This window comes from Dromaius novaehollandiae, chromosome 2 (assembly GCF_036370855.1).
Source record: "Dromaius novaehollandiae isolate bDroNov1 chromosome 2, bDroNov1.hap1, whole genome shotgun sequence".
In the NCBI taxonomy this organism is placed as follows: domain Eukaryota; kingdom Metazoa; phylum Chordata; class Aves; order Casuariiformes; family Dromaiidae; genus Dromaius; species Dromaius novaehollandiae.
Window position 1 is genome coordinate 25,551,153 of NC_088099.1, and position 17,602 is coordinate 25,568,754.

At 39.5% G+C, this 17,602-nt stretch overlaps 1 protein-coding gene across 3 annotated transcripts in view; it reads left to right on the forward strand.

The window, feature by feature from the left end:
• The first annotated feature begins 9,328 nt into the window (after positions 1-9,328).
• The window catches only part of LOC112982380 (pituitary tumor-transforming gene 1 protein-interacting protein-like), a 31,909-nt gene continuing 23,635 nt past the window's right edge, over positions 9,329-17,602 (forward strand). For 2 of the 3 annotated variants that reach the window (XM_064506046.1, XM_064506047.1), the window contains exons 1-2: positions 9,826-10,072; positions 13,489-13,541. In XM_064506046.1, coding sequence (XP_064362116.1) covers positions 9,841-10,072; positions 13,489-13,541 — 285 coding nt within the window. In that variant the 5' untranslated portion in view covers positions 9,826-9,840. Of the gene's footprint in view, positions 9,527-9,825; positions 10,073-13,488; positions 13,542-17,602 lie in introns of those variants that run through there. The other variant, XM_026098731.2, reaches the window with a different exon arrangement.

Sequence of the window (17,602 nt, forward strand, 5' to 3'; positions counted from 1 at the left end):
GAGCTGGAGGGCATGAGTGATTAAGGCTGTTTTGAGGAAGGAGACTGGAAAGCTACAGGCTGCAAGGGCAGGGTTGTTGTCTTAGGTTCTGTTCTAACAAACAGAAAAGTATGTAATTAAATTAAAGCTCCAAGTATTCCCTAAGAAGTTCAAAGCCTGTAATAGGGTTGTTTCTTAGGTGCTTAGACCTCCTCAATGAGTAAATATCACCCAACCCTAAAGATTCCCAGACTATAATAAGCAAACTTTGAAAACACAATGTATGAGCATTGCCCAAGCAGTATGTGTCCCTGGGAATCACAAATCTTGACTCAAGTGCTGAGCATCAACTCCTTGCTACAAGCTGTGCCAGAAGCTGCTAAGTAGCCACCACTGCCAAAGGGAGTATTTTAGCACCAAAGCTTGGTGCTCCCCTGTCTCTCTCTATTCTCACCACCTGGTATTACATCATTTTTATCATTACAAGATTGGTAACTATTCATGTTGCACTAGTTTTCTTTCCAAAAGCCACGATATATTGATAAGTATGTAAGATCATCTACAAATCCACATCAAAATGTACACAAATAGTAATAGTTATGTCAGAAATAAGTGAAGTGTTTACTATAACAGGTCTTGGATGTATCTTCCCTTACTACAGATGTTGTTTGAGCTATTCAAAATGTTCAGCAGGCAATTTCTTGATGAGTTTAAGCAGATATTAATCTATTCTGCCACCAAAAAACAAAATTCCATCTTCTTGCTCCTTTTGCCGTTTTTTTTTCCTCCTGTGCTTATTTGATCTTCAGCCCCCAGGAGGCTGATCCAGCTTGCCCCCTGGCCACCCGCGCTTTACTGCCAACACAAAGGAGGCAGCAGGAGCATGCAAGCCAAAGCAGAACCGCAGGAGGACAGCCTTATGTTGATTTTTCACAAAACCTCACTTTGAGATGTTTGTTTTCTCTTTTAATGAGTGTTTCACATAAGAAAGACTGAATTAATTCTGAAACTGTCTTTTGAGGTAGATTCTGTTTATTAATTGAAGAGGTTGTTGAAAAATGCTACATTTTGAGAAAAACATTGAACATTCCTTAGCAAGAAAAGTTTTATTCCCTTTCTTTCATTTCATCCTCATTCACTTGCAAAAAGCAAATAGGGCAAAGAAAAAAAGGTAACAAAGTTAAAAAATAGGGAAGGGTTGATTTTTTTTAATTAAAAGAATTTGAAGATTAGACAGCTTTAAATCACGTGTATCTTCAGTAATCTCAACTGCTGGTAACATTACTAAAGGAAAGAGCCAGTTTTGGAATAGGTGAACGATTAACATATTTGCATAAGCTTACAGGTTAGAGCCCAATGGCTTAGTGTTATCTCTGTTCAAAGACTCAGCATAATGGGTGACTGTTTTGAGTCTTTAAACAGGCCAGCAACAATAAAACGCTCAGGTTCACTGTGCTAAAATGTCCTACAGAGAGGTTGAGTTTTCTGGCAAAAGTATCTCCTCAGGAATCAGCCAACATGGAAGTACATTCTCACAAAATAGGCTTTTTACAGTACAGCTGCAGATAAATCAGACTGCACAAATTTTGCAGCTTTCGGTGGTTGCCTGTTCCGTTTGATTCAAGCATACACTTCCCAGAGACGGCCTGGAGAATACAGGCCCATTCAGCCAAAGAGTTATTCGCCGTTCTGTTCCTCCTTGGGCTTGTGGGGCAATCACCCCCAGATCTATTTAACTCTGTCCCGCTATCTGCAGCTCCCACCAAATGGCCTCGACAACGGCAGAGGTGAGGCCATCCCCCCTCGAAAGCAATTGGGAGGTGCTGGTGCCGCGAGCCGGGTGGCACATAGGCAGCTGCAACACTCCGGGCTTCTGCTACAGCTGCTTCATAAACATGGAGGTGCTAGCAGGGCTTTCAGTAGTTTTTTTGTCAGCTGCTGCTGAGTTACAGAGTTCATAATTCATTATGGTACATCAGTTCCAGTTAGTTTGCATGTACACTTTCAAACACCACACTGCTGTGCCTTAATTAGCCAAGGAGTTATGAGAACCCTGAGAACCACTAATCTTAGTGGCTGATGCCCATGTGCCTCTCTTGAGAAGTCATCTGAGACCTATAATATCCCGAGGCTCTCAGCACTAATCTGCTGAGAGCTCCTGTAGGAGTTAGCCTTTCAAACACTGGGCAGGATTTGCCTGGGCTAGATTTCATTGCTTGTGATAAGATTCACACACCTCATACTTGCTTTAAATCATAGAACTCAGAAAGTTCTTACTCTATATAGACAACACAAAACATAATTTGATGAGAAAGGCCTCTGAACTGCTTGCGTGTACACACTGAAGTAAAATTGATCATGCTTTTTGGGTTGGTGCTGCAAATTGTTTTTTCCAAAGCTATTTCTACAGTGTTTTGTGTTTCATTTTGTTACTGATAATCCTAACACTGTAGCAATCTAACACATTTCTTTGGTTTATCTGTGCACAGCTATCACATCTTCCTCCTGACAGAAGTAAACATAGATCCTTAATGGATGAAAACTTGTAACGCTATTACTTTTTGAAACAGTAGCTCTCTGCTTCACATAATACAAGTGAGTCTATGTTGTGCATCCCAGTAACACCGTAGTCAACACAAACTTCTCTGTCCAGGTTAAGTAATTCTGTCAGGTGTGCCAAAATGCTACATTCTTGTTTTTAAATATGGGAATTTTACACTGCATATGAAAGGAAAATACACTTTTTTTTTTTCCTGCCATAATGTACAACTGGTATTGCATAAAACTGCTGGCAGATAACTAGATAGAGATACAACCACTTCTTAGTTACTCTGAAATAAGGGAAAGGGGAGGGGAAGATAGACCAAAGCAACAGCAAGACATTTTAGCATTAGGATTTTTGAATTACCTAGTTGATTCAGGGAACAAATTGTTGTATTATCAGTTTATATTGAAAATAATCAGAACAGAGATAAGTGAGGTAGCTTTGAAAAGACTGTAGTACTGATATATAACATCCTAAACCAAACCCTGAGCCCGCTGCAAGGGGAAGAAAAGCTAAAACAGGTACCCTGGTAAATATACAGTATCAGGAATAAGATGTAGTGTCTGACTTAAGCAATACGTTAACTCATATGATAAAGATTGTGAAATGCTGAGGGAAAATCTAGTTCCCTTACAATTTAGAAAATGGACTAAATGAGAGCAGCTGTGTGGGTAAATACTTCTCCAGTACTTTGGTACTAAGTTGTTAGCTGATCTTTATCAGTTTTAACAAAAGAAATCTTTCAGAATTTAGATAAAGTCTGTCAAATGAGAGCCAAACAATATTTTCTAAACCAACAGCTTAAATCAAGTGGAGTTATGATGTTGGCAATGCACCAGGATCCTCCTTTCTTCATGCTGTTCTACTTTCTGTTCCTGCTTACCTTTACCCCAACTGACTGCAGTTCTACAATGGTGCTCTTGCCCCAGCTATGGCTGAGGAAATTTAATAAAGAAAAAAAAAAAAAAGATAAAAATGAAACATGCAATTAAGCCTACAAATTCATTAATTAATTCTGGGGGGGGAAAAAAGAATCTTGGAAACATTTCTCTGGAGAGCAATGGTAATTTCAAACATGAGAAAGCAAAAGTTATTCAGTGTGGCATTACGGCCATGTTCTCAGGGAAAGCCAGGGTCTGGTTAAAAAACAGCACAGATAGGAAACCCAAAGAAAATAAGTGTTCCTTCTGTTATTTCACAGCTGGGTGAATGTTGTACAGCCAGGTTTTCAATTACAGAGGTGCTGTGGTAAGAGCTACAGAATTTAGGTGAGAAAGAAGGATGAAAGTCAAGTCATTCTCTAGCTGTAATTGCGGTGTAGCTGGGTATAAGATCTGTGCCGGTGTGCACACCCAGTGTGTGTAAGTCAGTAACTCCCTGGGTGGTTGAGGAACTCCTTGGGTAGTCCCTGCACAGGACTGGTTTGAGTCAATGGACTGACCTGAGACAAGGTGACAGACCAGGCTCCTCACGACCTTCATAACAAAGCATTTGACTAATTGGTGCAGGAGATCTTCAGGTGGGAATTTCAGACAGTCCTAAAGATTTTCATCAGGCAGCTCCTACTGTACCAAGATCAATTCCTATGTCTAAATGTGCTGATAAACATCCTGGGAGGAGAATCTGGCCATTCCTGAGACTCCCCAGGTGGTTCTTGCTGCAAAATTGACCAAACCGTACATAGATAAAATACATGTAAATAGTCAGTAGAAGCTATTCTTGCAGATGCAGAAATGGTCCCACAGGGCAGTCTTTCTGTACATAGTTAAGATAGATTTTTTTATGTAGTTTAAGCAATGGATAATGCATGTGCTGTGTTCACACAGGACCGTGGGCCAACTGGATTTAAGAACTGAGCAGAACAGCAGTTGGGGAATCTCACCCAATCAAGCTGGACACCTTTGCTAAGACTCTTGCAATGAAGACTCCTATTGTTATCCAGACAGTAACTATCTGTCCCATTTGGGAGATTTGAGCGATATCCTATCCCAAGATCCCAACCCTCCTTTCTTTAAAACATTCTGTACTGTGGGTTTTTGTGCAACACTGCTCAGCCAAAGAACAAACCAGCCTTTTCATCCAAGAAAAGTTGCATGTAACAATTAGTCTTTGTCTAAGTCCAATGGTTTTCAAAATAAATTATTTAGGCCTGCTAGAATTGATTCTGTTCAGTACATGTTATGGTACAAAATTTACTGCTATCCTTTGTTTGAAATATTAGAGAAGCTTGAATGTTAACAGCTGTTTATGCACAGCCAAATTTCACTGAAATACACATTTTGAATACACACTTGGCTTGTCATTTTGGTCACAGTAGTATAACCATAAATCTCACAAAAGACTAATTCAGCTACAGACTGTGATCCAGTACTACTAACCGTTCTACTGAACAGTGCACTTAGCAGTGATGTTCATGACTATTCCTCTTCCAAAAAAACTTACTATGCCTCCTACATGTAACATGAGCTGTGAGAGTCAGAAGGCAAAACTTTTGCTATGTGCTTTTTCTGATGAGACAGAAAAATACTATTATATAATTAATTATGTAGATACTTTTTAAAAAAGTGTATTTACCTTCCAAATATTAAGTTTGTAGTCACATGACCGTTGTGCAATGAAAGCAAGAAAAAAAACAGCTGCTCATCACCACCACTCCTAGTAGAGATACTGATCATGTATATACCCCTAAACTGTCTCTTTTCAAGGCAAAAGCTCCCTGAGTGCAAGTCTTACTTCCATGACAGTGGGGACTCACCTCAGCTGAGAAAAAAAGACTTTTTTTTTTAACTGTTCCAATAGCATTCAGCTGATCATGCCTGAATTTATTATGACCATTAAATGGCTAACTTAATCTGTGGTTTAATCTCGGTGTTTACCTGAAAATTTGGCCATTATACCTACAGAAGAATTGCAAAACCTCCGAAGAAGTATATCACTTCCTCTCTACACTGCATTGTTCTAATCCTTGCAAATATCTGCTCAAATAAGCATTTGTAGGACTGCAGCTCATCTGTTTATGATACTTACTACTTCTAATTATTAGAATCTCCAGCAGTTCTGTATGAGTCAAGATTCTGTATGGAAGGATGGATATTTGGATAAGATGGAGGATTTTGATGTACATCTCATTTTCTTTATTTGGCCTTGAGAAATAGTTTGAGCATGTGGCTGCAGTTTTTTCCTCTCTAAAATGGCATTATTAATACTTTCCTTTTGCAGAAAAGTGTTGTAAGAAGCTAATTTATTAAAATCTGGATACACTCCTAGGAACAAGTATATAAAGGTGCAAATTCTTATTCAGCACATCTGCTTCCTGTAGGTATTCAGTCATAGTTGGTACCCCATTTAAACAAAGTGCTTGATCTCACATGTTATCTTCTTGCATGACTTCAGTGAAACCATAATATGACATGCATTTAAGCTGGTATTGCCACTGAAAGAAAGAGTTCCCTCTTCTTTATCAGGATATTAGTCCTATCCCCACAACTCCTTCCCTGCTCTGCCAGCACCAGACTGGTCACCTGCTCAGCAACTCAGATAAGGTAACACTGATAAAGCTGAAAAATTTTCAACTCCATCAGTTCACTAAAGGCCTGCAGAGAAGTTTGTGTTCATACAGCACAGTGTGTATTGGATACAAGAACAAACATTCAGAGAGAGGGAAGCACAAAACACTTTTTGTGGGGACAACACTGACCTAAACATACATCAAACCATGACCTGAGGATACATTTGTGCTCCAGCTAGGCACAAACTTAAACAACCTTGTTGAACAACGTGTTGCTGGGGGAAAAGGCCTTGTATCAGAGCATACATCCATAAGCCCAACACAGCAAGGGAAACAAAACAAAACAAAGAGTGACATTCTAATCACTCACTTGAATTATCAGCTGAATTATTTACTCACATTATACTCAGGCAAGCTGGGTAAACTCATTGAGGGTGATGAGGTAATGCTGTCATTAAGGGCATAAGCTGAACACACAAAGACTTCGTAACTGATATTTCACCTTTGAGATTGTTAGCACTGTTAATAATGAAAAATAAACCAGCTGAAGAAAAGACAAGACATCATCAGCTAAATCAGTTCTTTGTTCAGCTACCCAGTGAATGACACATTCAGCTGTCCTGTCACAAGAGAGGAGGTGGACCGGAGATGGGGGAAAGGGGCCCTGCCAAGAGCTGCTGCTGAAAATGCCTGTGTGGAACACCATGTTCAAAACCCCAGGCAGAGTTTGCAGAGCTGACGGAAAAGTCCTTGTTATCATTTGAAGTGAATATGGAATTATATAGAAAAGAGCAAAATCTGTTTAGGTTCTGAGATTTTTTTGTTGTTTACAATTTTATATACCCTCTTAATACCTACTGCTCATTCCAAACCCAGTTTCTTGGTAGGAGATCACTTTTTCATGTCTCTATACTCCATTTTCTGTGAATTTATGTCTGCTGAGGGAGTGGTTACCTAATCAAGGAAAAAGATGATTCATTATTATAGGTATAGCTATTGTGAGAGAATTACAGTAACTGTTCATAAATTATATTAACATTTTTGTCCCCCAAAGGAATGGCAAAGCTAGATCAGAAAAGATGGAGGTAACCATAGTTTCAAAGAGCTCTCATCAAATTCTCTTATTTCCACCTCTCCCGTAACTCTTTGCTCCTGCTAAAAGATACTTACTTTAGAATTACCAAGCTAGAAGCAACTTAGTGAAAAATCACAAGCTCTGGCTTGGAATATGAGCTGTTTTATGAGAAGTCATTCTTCATGGCATACATAAAACTATCTGAAACTAACATATAAAAAAATAGCTTAAGGACTTCCACTCTGCCTCAAAAATAATTCAGTACACTAGTTAAAATTATATGCAATAGAACACAAGCTTTTGAAAACAGAAAAAAAAAGAATGAGAACACCTATATAAAGTCATACCAAATTGCACTTTTAGCTCAGTATTAGAAAAGACAGTCATTCCCTGTTGATCTTTTCTGTGTCACTCATGATTTTACAGATCTCTGTCGTATGCCTTTTTAACTCCGGGCTACTGAATTGTTTCTATTTACATAAGCAGCTTTGCATCTTTGGTCGTCTTTGTTACTACCCTCTGTTTCTCTACTATTCCAAGAGCATGTTCCAAGTGATTCAAGAATGAGGAAACAAGAAAAAAAGAAGTGATTCAGAAGATAAACATCTGTGGACTTTAACACATTGCAAAACCTTATAAAGTACAGAATTCCGCTCCAGGTGAAAAAGGCTGAAGGCCTCCTGAATCAGCATTGCCATGTTAAACTCAGGTAGCAATATCTTGGTTTCCATATGGCCCCTACACCCACACTTTGGCTTTGGTTTTCTAACACCCTCCATTCCATGAAGACAGAGAGGCAGAAACTTGAATGCTGCTGGCAAAACCCCAAAGATGACACAGGCAAAATGAAATGCAAATAGCTTTTTAATTCATAGGTTCAAACTGCATTTAAGGCAAGGGCACTTTCAAATCAGCCCCCACTGAAACTACCAAACCTCTCACAAAGCCATCCTGGCACAAAGCAGTACTTGACAGCTTTGAAGGCCAACAGCCCACCTTCGAATCAAGCAACAGACTCAGATTTTTTTCCTTTAATTTCAGGCAGTGGCCTGAGCTACCCGTTACAAGCACTTATCCTAATTCCCTCCGAACTGCTTTCTGGAGCTGCTCATTTCTTACCATGGGGGATTTTAGGAAGATTAAGCTCCTTAGTAAGGTGAATCAGGTGCCCCAAGTTAGCTAGGATGGCAAGGTCAAGCACTGTGAAGAAGTCATCTCATTCTTCCTTAATGCTCAACAGCATTTGTGAAAACATCTCAAAAGCTAAGATCTGTTCTCCTTACACTCACCCACAAACCAATTCCAAAACCAGACTCCCAAGGTTTAATACATTCATTTATAAAGAAGTGTTGATAGTAATGATATCATTACACAAGACCAACGAAAGCTTTTGAAAAGCTGCCTCATTTGTGAGGCAGAGTCATAAGCAACTGATGTCACTGCTGACTACAACAGTCAGTGCCACATAAGGGGGAGTTTCTGCTTCCTCCTTGAAACAGAGCCTTTCAGCCCCCCCAAAGGCTATGCTGGGTACACGAGCTCCGGCTACCTACTAACCTCCCTTTTCCGAGCAAGATCACAGAGAAGATAACAAAATTCAGCTACTGGATCTTCTCATCACAGCAAAGTTGGCTGCCAAAGCAGAGCAAGACACATCACCGTACTGGCCATTAGTTGTCTAGTGCCACTGAGATGCCACAAGTTTCCCGCCGGTCCTGCTTTTCCTCGCACTGGAAAACCAATGACTCATTAATCTCTTAAACTGGGAAGGTTGTGGCAGATTTTCTGGTTTGTCTCAGTCTCCCTATTCCCTTCTCCGGGCAGCCGTGACGCAAGGATGCCCTTGCCCTCCGCTGGCCTCAGCAGCTCGCCAGCCACCCTGGCAGCAAGACAACCCGAGGAAGCAGGAGAGCAGAGCAGGGGATCCATCGTCTCAGACCCCCGCAGCGGCCGCAGGAGTTCACACAGCGAAGCAGGGGAAAAAGAGGGGTAAATCACAAGAATCACAAAGCGGACAAAAGAGAGGCCTGGTGAATAATCAGTTCATTGGCAGAGGAGAGAAAGGACGGCAGAGGTGACAGCAGAGGTGACAACAGCCGTGATCCACCCGGCATCCCCCCAGCGCCGCCCGCCCTCGGCAAGCCGCGCTGCCGCTGCCGCCCCCGCCCCCTCCCCCTCCCCCTCCCCCTCCCCCTCCCCCTCCCCCTCCCCCTCCCCTCCCCTCCCGCCAGCGGCCGGTGGCGCCTGCGCGCGCCGGCGCTTCCGGCTGCGCGCGGGGCTGTTGCCGCCGAGGCGAGCGCGGCCGCCGCGATGGAGGCGCTGCGGCTGTGGGCGCTGTGGCTGCAGGGCTTGGCGCTGCTGTGGGGCCGCGCCGGGATGGGGCTGGCCCAGCTCGCCGCCACGGCGGCGCCGGCGCAGGGTAAGGAGGGGCGGGCAGCCGGCGCGGCCTGGGGGGAGCCGCGGGGCAGCGCGGTTCCCCAAGCCCCCCGAGGCAGCTCGCCCCGAGTGGGGCCGCGGCGGGAGCGGGCGGGGCAGGTCGCCGCTCGCCGCGGGGTCTCGCCGCTCCTCCCTGCGGACGCGCCGTTGGGGAGGCGCCTGGGCTGGGGCTCGCCTTGCTCCCCCGGCCCTGCCCTCCCGGGCGGGTGCGGGAGGGAGCAGCCCTCGCGCCGCCTCCTGCTCGGCTGGGCCCCGCCGCGGGTGCCCGGGCAGGTGTCGTCCTCAGCTCCCGAGGGAATGAGGGGATGGGGGCGCTGGGGCTTGCAGTGGGGTTTTCAGGAGTTTTGCTGCAAGGAAACAATCGCCTATTTTTTTTTCCTCCCTCTGGTAAAGAGGAATTTGGCTGGGGGTGAGAAGCCAGCTCAGGTGCTCTTGCCATCTCGTTTGCATCGTTTATATCCTAGGAGCTCATGGAAAGCGGTTGATAATGCTCTCCCCCAGATTTGGTTGCTGTTAACAGATGTGACCAGTAAGGTTTGTTTTCATTACTTAAAGGTATCTCAGTGGACCTTGTCATGTTTTCAGAATTCAATTTGAGGCGTTTCATTTGTTTTACAGAAAGGCCTATACTTGAAAAGGAAGTGTCTATGCACAACTGACTGCAGACAGAAGAGAGAGGGAAGCACCTGTGCTGCTCAGCTATTAGAGAGGGCAGAACAAAAGCCTGCCCTGCTAATAACTGCAGGCTGTCAGTCTCTAATGGCTCTGAGAAACACAAGCCAAACTAAAGAGTTTGGTTTGAGGGAAAACTTGGGTTGGGTGAAAGTAGTGGAGTTGCTTAAGGATTCCCTAGGAATGAACTCTTCAAATATTTTTATCGTTTAATTTAGGAGTTTGCTCATTACACCAAGTTGGATGTAATCTGAGTTGGAAAAAAGTAGGGAGATACACCTAACAATTATCAGATGCCTGTGAGTTGCCAAAGTGACGCTCTTGTGAAAAGAAAGAAGGAAGTTTTATTGCTATTATGCAGATCTCAGAACTTTGCGTGGCAGACTGTTAAATATTTTGTACGTTCAACAAAGTTGGACTGCCACAAAGTAGAGCTGCAAAGGTGGCATCTTTCTGTGTTTGAGAAAAGACCTAGAAGAGCACGGCTTATTTACTGGAGCAAAGCAAAGGCTGAGAGGGAATACGTGCACTTTAAGTATACCGTTAGGAGGGAAAAACTGCTTATGCTAAAGAACAGTGTTGCCTTGAGAATGTGGGCAGAGAACAATTTAATATGAACTAGCAATAAATATACTTAGTGTAGGTGTTGAAAGGTTCCTGACTATTTGAGTGGTCATGTTTTGTGGGTTTTTTTTTGTGTGGATGGGTTTTTTTTTGTCGTCTTTTTTTTCAGTAGAACAGTAAGACCAAACAAAACATGTCACTAATCTTAAGGTCGAATAGTAGTCTTTAGTGTATGCTGACTGAGAAGATGTTTTAGAGTCCCAGCTTCCTAAAAAAAAAAATCACTGTATAGGCTACCTTCATGCCGAAAAACATTTGGGGAAGGAGCAAAAGCTGTTTTTAAACAAAATAGTGTTATTGTACATACTATTTTACCTGTATTTTGGGGAGGAAGAGACTTCATTCTGTAGTTGTGCAGCATTACCCTGGTCCATGAATAGGTATCCTAGAAGTTGAATACAAGTAGTGGCTTACAAATGATTAGTAAAATTCTAGTGGTTAAAAAGAAGTCCATGAACAATAACAGCTTTTTCCTTTCTTCTTGTGAGAATAGAATTGTTGTGCAATTACAACTGGCTCTGCATAAGGTCTTGTATTGATACAACTATTTTGGTGAAAATTATACCCCTTATCAGAATAATGCTCCCACTGTTCAGTAAACAAAGCTCACGCTTAGCATGGAGAAATGATTTCTTGTTCTAATATGTTTTGTCTATTGTAATTGGATGGTTGAAACTGATGTTTTACATCAACATATAGGAAGGGGTCATCATGTTTCACAAGTATCATTTGAAATACAACATGAATGCAACATAGTGGTACTGTGACTTACATTTTTTCCCTACAGTACTACAGTCTCTTGAAATATTAGAGGGAGACTGTCGACTTAGTATCTATCTGAATCAAAAAATGTTAAAGTTTGTTTTGGTGTAATATATTGGTAACCATACTGCTTTAATAAGAGGAGTTGGAGGGGCTAGGTTTGTTTTCTTTTTCTGCTCAAGAGATGTTTTGTTCTATCCTCTGCTCTTGGAGAGAATGCCGTAACTGGGGATACTTGTGTCTCTTTGGAAGCTGAGTGACCCAGGGAAATGTACAAATCCAAATATTTTTTCCAGTTACTCATGCTAATGTTACACTTCATGCAGCAGTACCTAAAGATCTTTAGGCCAGTATTAATCCAGGTCAATGGCAGATCTAAATCCTCCCCTGGTCAGTTTAACAACACCACACAGTAAAGCAGTGGTTGGTGTGCCAGTAAATCTTACTGAAGCGTTCTGTGAGGGGTATGAGATTGATTTGAGGTATATGTTATAATTATGTATTTTAAAATATTTTTCATTAAGAAATGCTGTATGGTGCTCTTCTATTATAAACCTAAAGAAATAATAGAAGTCTAATTTTATTTTATATAATTTAAGCCCCAGTCTTTCAGGTACTTGCTGTTACAGGTTGTCTGCTATACTTTTTTCAGTAAGAAGGCAGTTAAAATAGTGTGAAAAGCTTGTGAAACTTCCTCATTTGATAGGGATTTAATGAATGTTAGATTGCTTCTTTTTACTGTGGATGGTTCAGTTACTTAAAATATAACTTAAACTAAATATTTTAAAAGTCCTTGGTATACTTGCATGTTTCTGACAGTACTTCTCTAATTGATGTTTAGGAAGCTGGTTGGTTTAGAAGTTTCATATCTTTAATTGTAAATATGGTACATCCTTGTCCAAGTGGAAATAATCCTATTTGACATGTTTTGAGATTAAATTGAGAACTGTTTTAGAATTTTGTCCCCCTGCTTTTTTTTTTTTTCCTCTCCACAAATTGATGTATGGTCTTAAGCTGTTTCTCAGTTACGTGCTGATTGGTGCTATGTAAACCAGTAAGTGTACAGATGTATTAAGGTTAACCATAGTGGTGCTTAGAATGGGTTTTATGTTAAGAATTAGAATCAGAAAGGCAGAATACTGAACTACAAAAAGCAAATATTGAAATATGTAGCCATCTCAAAGCCTGCCAAAAAATTAGCCTAAGCTGATAACTGCTTATGATTAATGCACTGTTTTTCATTAAAAGTAGAATTGGATTCCTGATTCAAAGGTATTTTCACCTCTTAAGATGCATTCCATACATCTAAATGAAAGTTACCGCTATTGGCTGGAATCCTCAGGCAATGTGAACATTGGTAGTGGTTTTTTTGTTTTTTTTTTTTTTTTAATCCAAGTAAAACATGGATTAACTCCTATATCACTTGGCTTTTCTTGATGCTCTCAGGCTATATCTCACGTGTTAATCTTAGAGAGAGCAATCCTGAGCTTTTTTTCCTGAGTTTCCTTTTCAAATTGAAGTTATATCTAGGTTTAAATTCTTTCCCTAACTTTTCTGGAGGTTGAACCTAAGTGCTAGGTGTCTCTTTGTTTGTTACAGTTCTCCTACAAATGGAAGTCTTGAACTTTCATTACTTTCATTACTTACATTGCAGAGAGCAACAGTTTTGATTCTTAACAACAGGTAAGATTATGGGTATGTACCTAAAAGAAGAAAAAAGGCTAATTTTAATATTGGTGTTAAGTGTTTGACATTACTTTTATAAACACAGGTAAGCTTACAGGTATGTATCTAAAAGAAGAAAAACCACTAATTTAAGTGTTGTGTTAAGTGTTTGAAGTTACTGAGTAAAAATAAATGATATATGTGTGTGTTTTGTTTTCCTAGCATGTTCAGAGTTTTCCCAGAAGTCCTGTGAAGAATGTCTAAAAAATGTCTCGGTAAGATTTTTGACATCTTTTTTTGACTGATGAAAACTTGGTGAATTTCCATTTAATAAGATAGTGTTGAAGTGTTATACTATATAAAAATCATAGTTAAACAAAATAAACTTAGAGGGAGCCAAAGGATCAGCAAAGTAGTGTAAATATTTAAAGCTGTTCTTTAGTAATGTGGTCAATGCAAAGCAAGTTGTTGGTTTTTTTAAATGGTGAATCTAGTCAAACTACCCTTAATAGGAAGAAATCAAGATCAATCGGTTCTAGTCTCTATTTTTATTTAAATAGTTAAAATGTGAGGGTCTGCTGATGTCCTCCTCCTCCTTTTTCTCACTCTGTGACAATGTGCTGTCACTCTCCTGGGGTGCTCCATGATTTGGTCCATGGAGGTATTGGGGTATTTCTCTGCTTTGTCTGGAGAGGACTGACCATGTCAAATATAGGCTTCCAGTTTCAGTGAATAAATGCTCAGTGCTTTCACAGCGCAAGTGAGAAAGCTGATGTTATTACTAGTTTAGACTCCTGTCCTCCTTTTGCCAGCAGCGCACAGTTAGGTTTCCATCTAACAGGAAGCCTAGATAAACTGAAACTTTTGTGAATGAAATGCCTTAAATTTCTTATATTCTGAACAGAGGAGCTAGAACATGAATTTAAGTAAATTACAGATGCCTTTCTCTAGAGATGCCTTTAGCAATGCATTTAACTGAGGCAGACTGGATCATGCTCTGTAGGTGTTCAGATGTATCTGCTTCTCCTTTGGCTACATCTGACCGTAAACTTAAGCGCTTATGAGGCTAGATCACTAATTCTGTAGCTAAGTGTCTTGGTTTCCAGTGAGACTGCAGTTAAGGTAGGTGTTTATTTGGACTTCAGTTGGACTTGGTTCTCTGTCCTTTGCTCAAAACATTTGTAGCTGCACAATGAGGGTAGCGATAACTACCCAAAAGCTGTCTCTCTCTTGCAAATTCTCTGCAATGTAGAAGAAAACTCCCACAATAAAAGCAAGAGGGAGAAGTGTGTGCTTGTCTCTAATTCTAACTTCAGATGTCAGTGCAAAGAAATATTTCAGGGGTCTTTTGTAATTTAAAGTTAATGTAAAGATTTTTCACTAGGGAAAATTGAGAAATTTCGAAGTTTAGCAATTTATGCTTGTGTATTTGTTAGACATCTCTTGGCCTTTTTAAAAGGAAAAATATTAATTGCCTTGTACTGATGGTTGTTTATAGTGTGCTCTTAGACCTCTATCATAATTACGGCATTTTTAAAAGAACTCTTTTCATCTTCTGAAATATAACATAGGAAATGGAAACTATGTCTCATTAAATAATGAATATTCATTACTATCTCTGATGTGACTGTATGGGCAGTTTCTATAGAAATTTTGATTTAGGTAGGGGCTGGTGTTGCCTGTAAGGTCTGAGACTAGCATATTAGCAGATACGCAAATACAAATTTTGTTAACCTGGCAACTGTATGTTCACCTTGTGAGAGAAAAATCCTTTGGATATGTTTGCGTGCTGAAGGCACAAAGAGTTATAGATACATCATTTTCAGAGTCTGTCAAACCATCAACAGCATCCAGACTTGTTTTGATGACAGAATGATGGATGATTCAGTGAAACCTCTGCAATATTGTCAGTGTTGACCTTGAGGAGATGAGTTTAGACTTGATTCAACCAATTCAAACATATATTAAAAAAAGGCTACAGAACAAAGCCATTAGCATTTGTATGAGCAAAACAAAAGCATAGGATTGCTGAAATCTTTTAATTGCTTCAGTAGAAAAATTCAGTTTCTTGTGTTGGAGACAATATAGATGGCAGCAGCAGATAAAATAAACTTTTGGTGAATAGATAAAAACAATAAAAAATAAACCCTAAAATGTGTTGTTTAGTTCAGTCAAATAGAAAAAAATCTGAGCAAGGTGAATTCTAATTCTATCCTGATTAAAATTGGGTTGGTCTTTAGAGTTGCTGAGTATCTGTGTTTTCTCTTGTTTTTATCAAGAAGTTCTGCATGCTTTCTTTTTTTTATAGATAAACATACTGTTGCTTTTTATTTATTTATCTTTTAAGTTATCATATTGCAAACAAGACCACTTAAGGGTGTAACAATAATTACTGAGTAAGATTACACATAAAACCTACGTGTGTGTGTAGAGTCTCGGTGTTCCAGAGTTTTCCAAAGTCTCATTTTTAATGACAAGTACATCTTTCCCTTAGCTATGGATTTTTGTCATTCCTATCTTTGTTCTACTAACAAATACATGGAATATAAATTTTTTTGAGAGAGATTGGGATAAGTCACTTGCATGTTGTAATGTAGTATTTTGTGTTCGTGATTACTATCCTATTTCTTTTAATACTGCAAACTTATCCCTATGAGCATAGACTGAGGTCATAATGTTGTACTTCATTATGTATGTGAGAGTCTACTAAAATAAGGCTAGTGATATCCATCACGGTATGAACTTGGAGCATATTGTGCAAAGGTTATGTGATTTACCTCTAAATAAAACAAAATATTTTCAATCTGCATTTATAGGTTATATGTTTGAGGATTCCAGTTAAAGGAGTGTTTCACCCTCATGTGTTTAGGCTGTTTTTTTATAACTCTGTTTTGAGAAGTTGCTCTATTTTTAGTATTAGGAATAAGTCAGTTGAAAGATTTTTCTCTTACTTTAGTCTTTGCACTGATCAATTACTATATCAGCTACTGCCCTTGAGGCTAGAAACGTTTTTAATGATTACTTGAAGTAGTTTCTGTCAGAGTGGTACAGTTGACCTTTTTGTGCTCCTGGTCGTCACCAGCAGTCTAGAATCGTTCAGGTTAGAAGAGATATCAGGAGGTCATCTAGTCTAGTCTCGTGCTCAAAACAAGGTCAGTTTTGCGTTCTAGTCAAGTTTCACAAGGATTTTTAGTCTAGCCTGTGTTGGTCTAATTATTTTTGAACGGATGATTTTTATTATTAAATAACTGAGCAAAAAAAAAAGTGTATTCTCATCTAACATCCTTGATTAACATTAAATCTTAGGGGAATAATTTTTGTTCAAAGATTGTTCTAACTCTCAATTGTTTTTGCTGAAGTGTCTTTGTGGAAATATTTGTGACTCATACAGTCTATCAGTTATGTGAGTGAATTATTCTCATCTCTTCACTTGTTTCAAGAGTGCAGAATCTAGTACAAAGAGTTTCCTTTGTATTTAATGCTTTCTAACACTTTAGAGCAAGTTACCAACTTTGTACAATTTATTGCTGTTGCTTAGAGTTATGTTCCTGATAGTATTGTAAGATAACACATAGTTCCTAGATGAGATCTTTCTATAATGAATCTTAAAAAATAACCTATTCTGTCAAGGGTTCCTGTTACCATCATACAAAACTTCTTTACTGGTTGAGTTGTGTGGTAAAGAAATTTTGAATGAAACTACTTTATCAGATCGAAAACAAAACTAAGTTTGACATTTAGTGATGACATAAAAAGCAGAAAGGTTATGCTGATTCTGTATTATGATATACTTGGATTTTTTTTAACTTTAAATGTCTTATGTATGTAGATGTGCACAATTAATATATCCAATGTATTTTACAGCACAAATGGACAAGGCTATGTCTTTTATTACTTTGCAGCAAATTTGCTGCAGAATTGTAAAGGTTCTTTATTGTTTTCTTTCTGCTGGTGGTCAAATGATAGAACCGAAGTAAGATTCCTAAATATTTATATTCCTCAACTGTATTGGATATTTTACACTTTTGAAGAAGTTTGATCAGTTTGCTTTCTTGTTCTGTAATTCTTGTTAATTTCAGTAATTCTTAACCCAAAGCTATTTTATCCTTAAATGTACAAGTGCCTCGATATGTCCCAATAGCTTTTTCAGACTAGTTAGTAAATATTTATTACTTTTATGACCTATAAATATGAAATTCAATTTGTGCCTGCTTAGAAATTGTACCAGAACTTCTGTAGTTCCATCCTACAAAGCAGTATCAACACAGTACTGTAGTTACTTAAGAATTCTGTCTATTGGAGGGGGCTATATTGTAGTACTAAATTTTAAACTGTT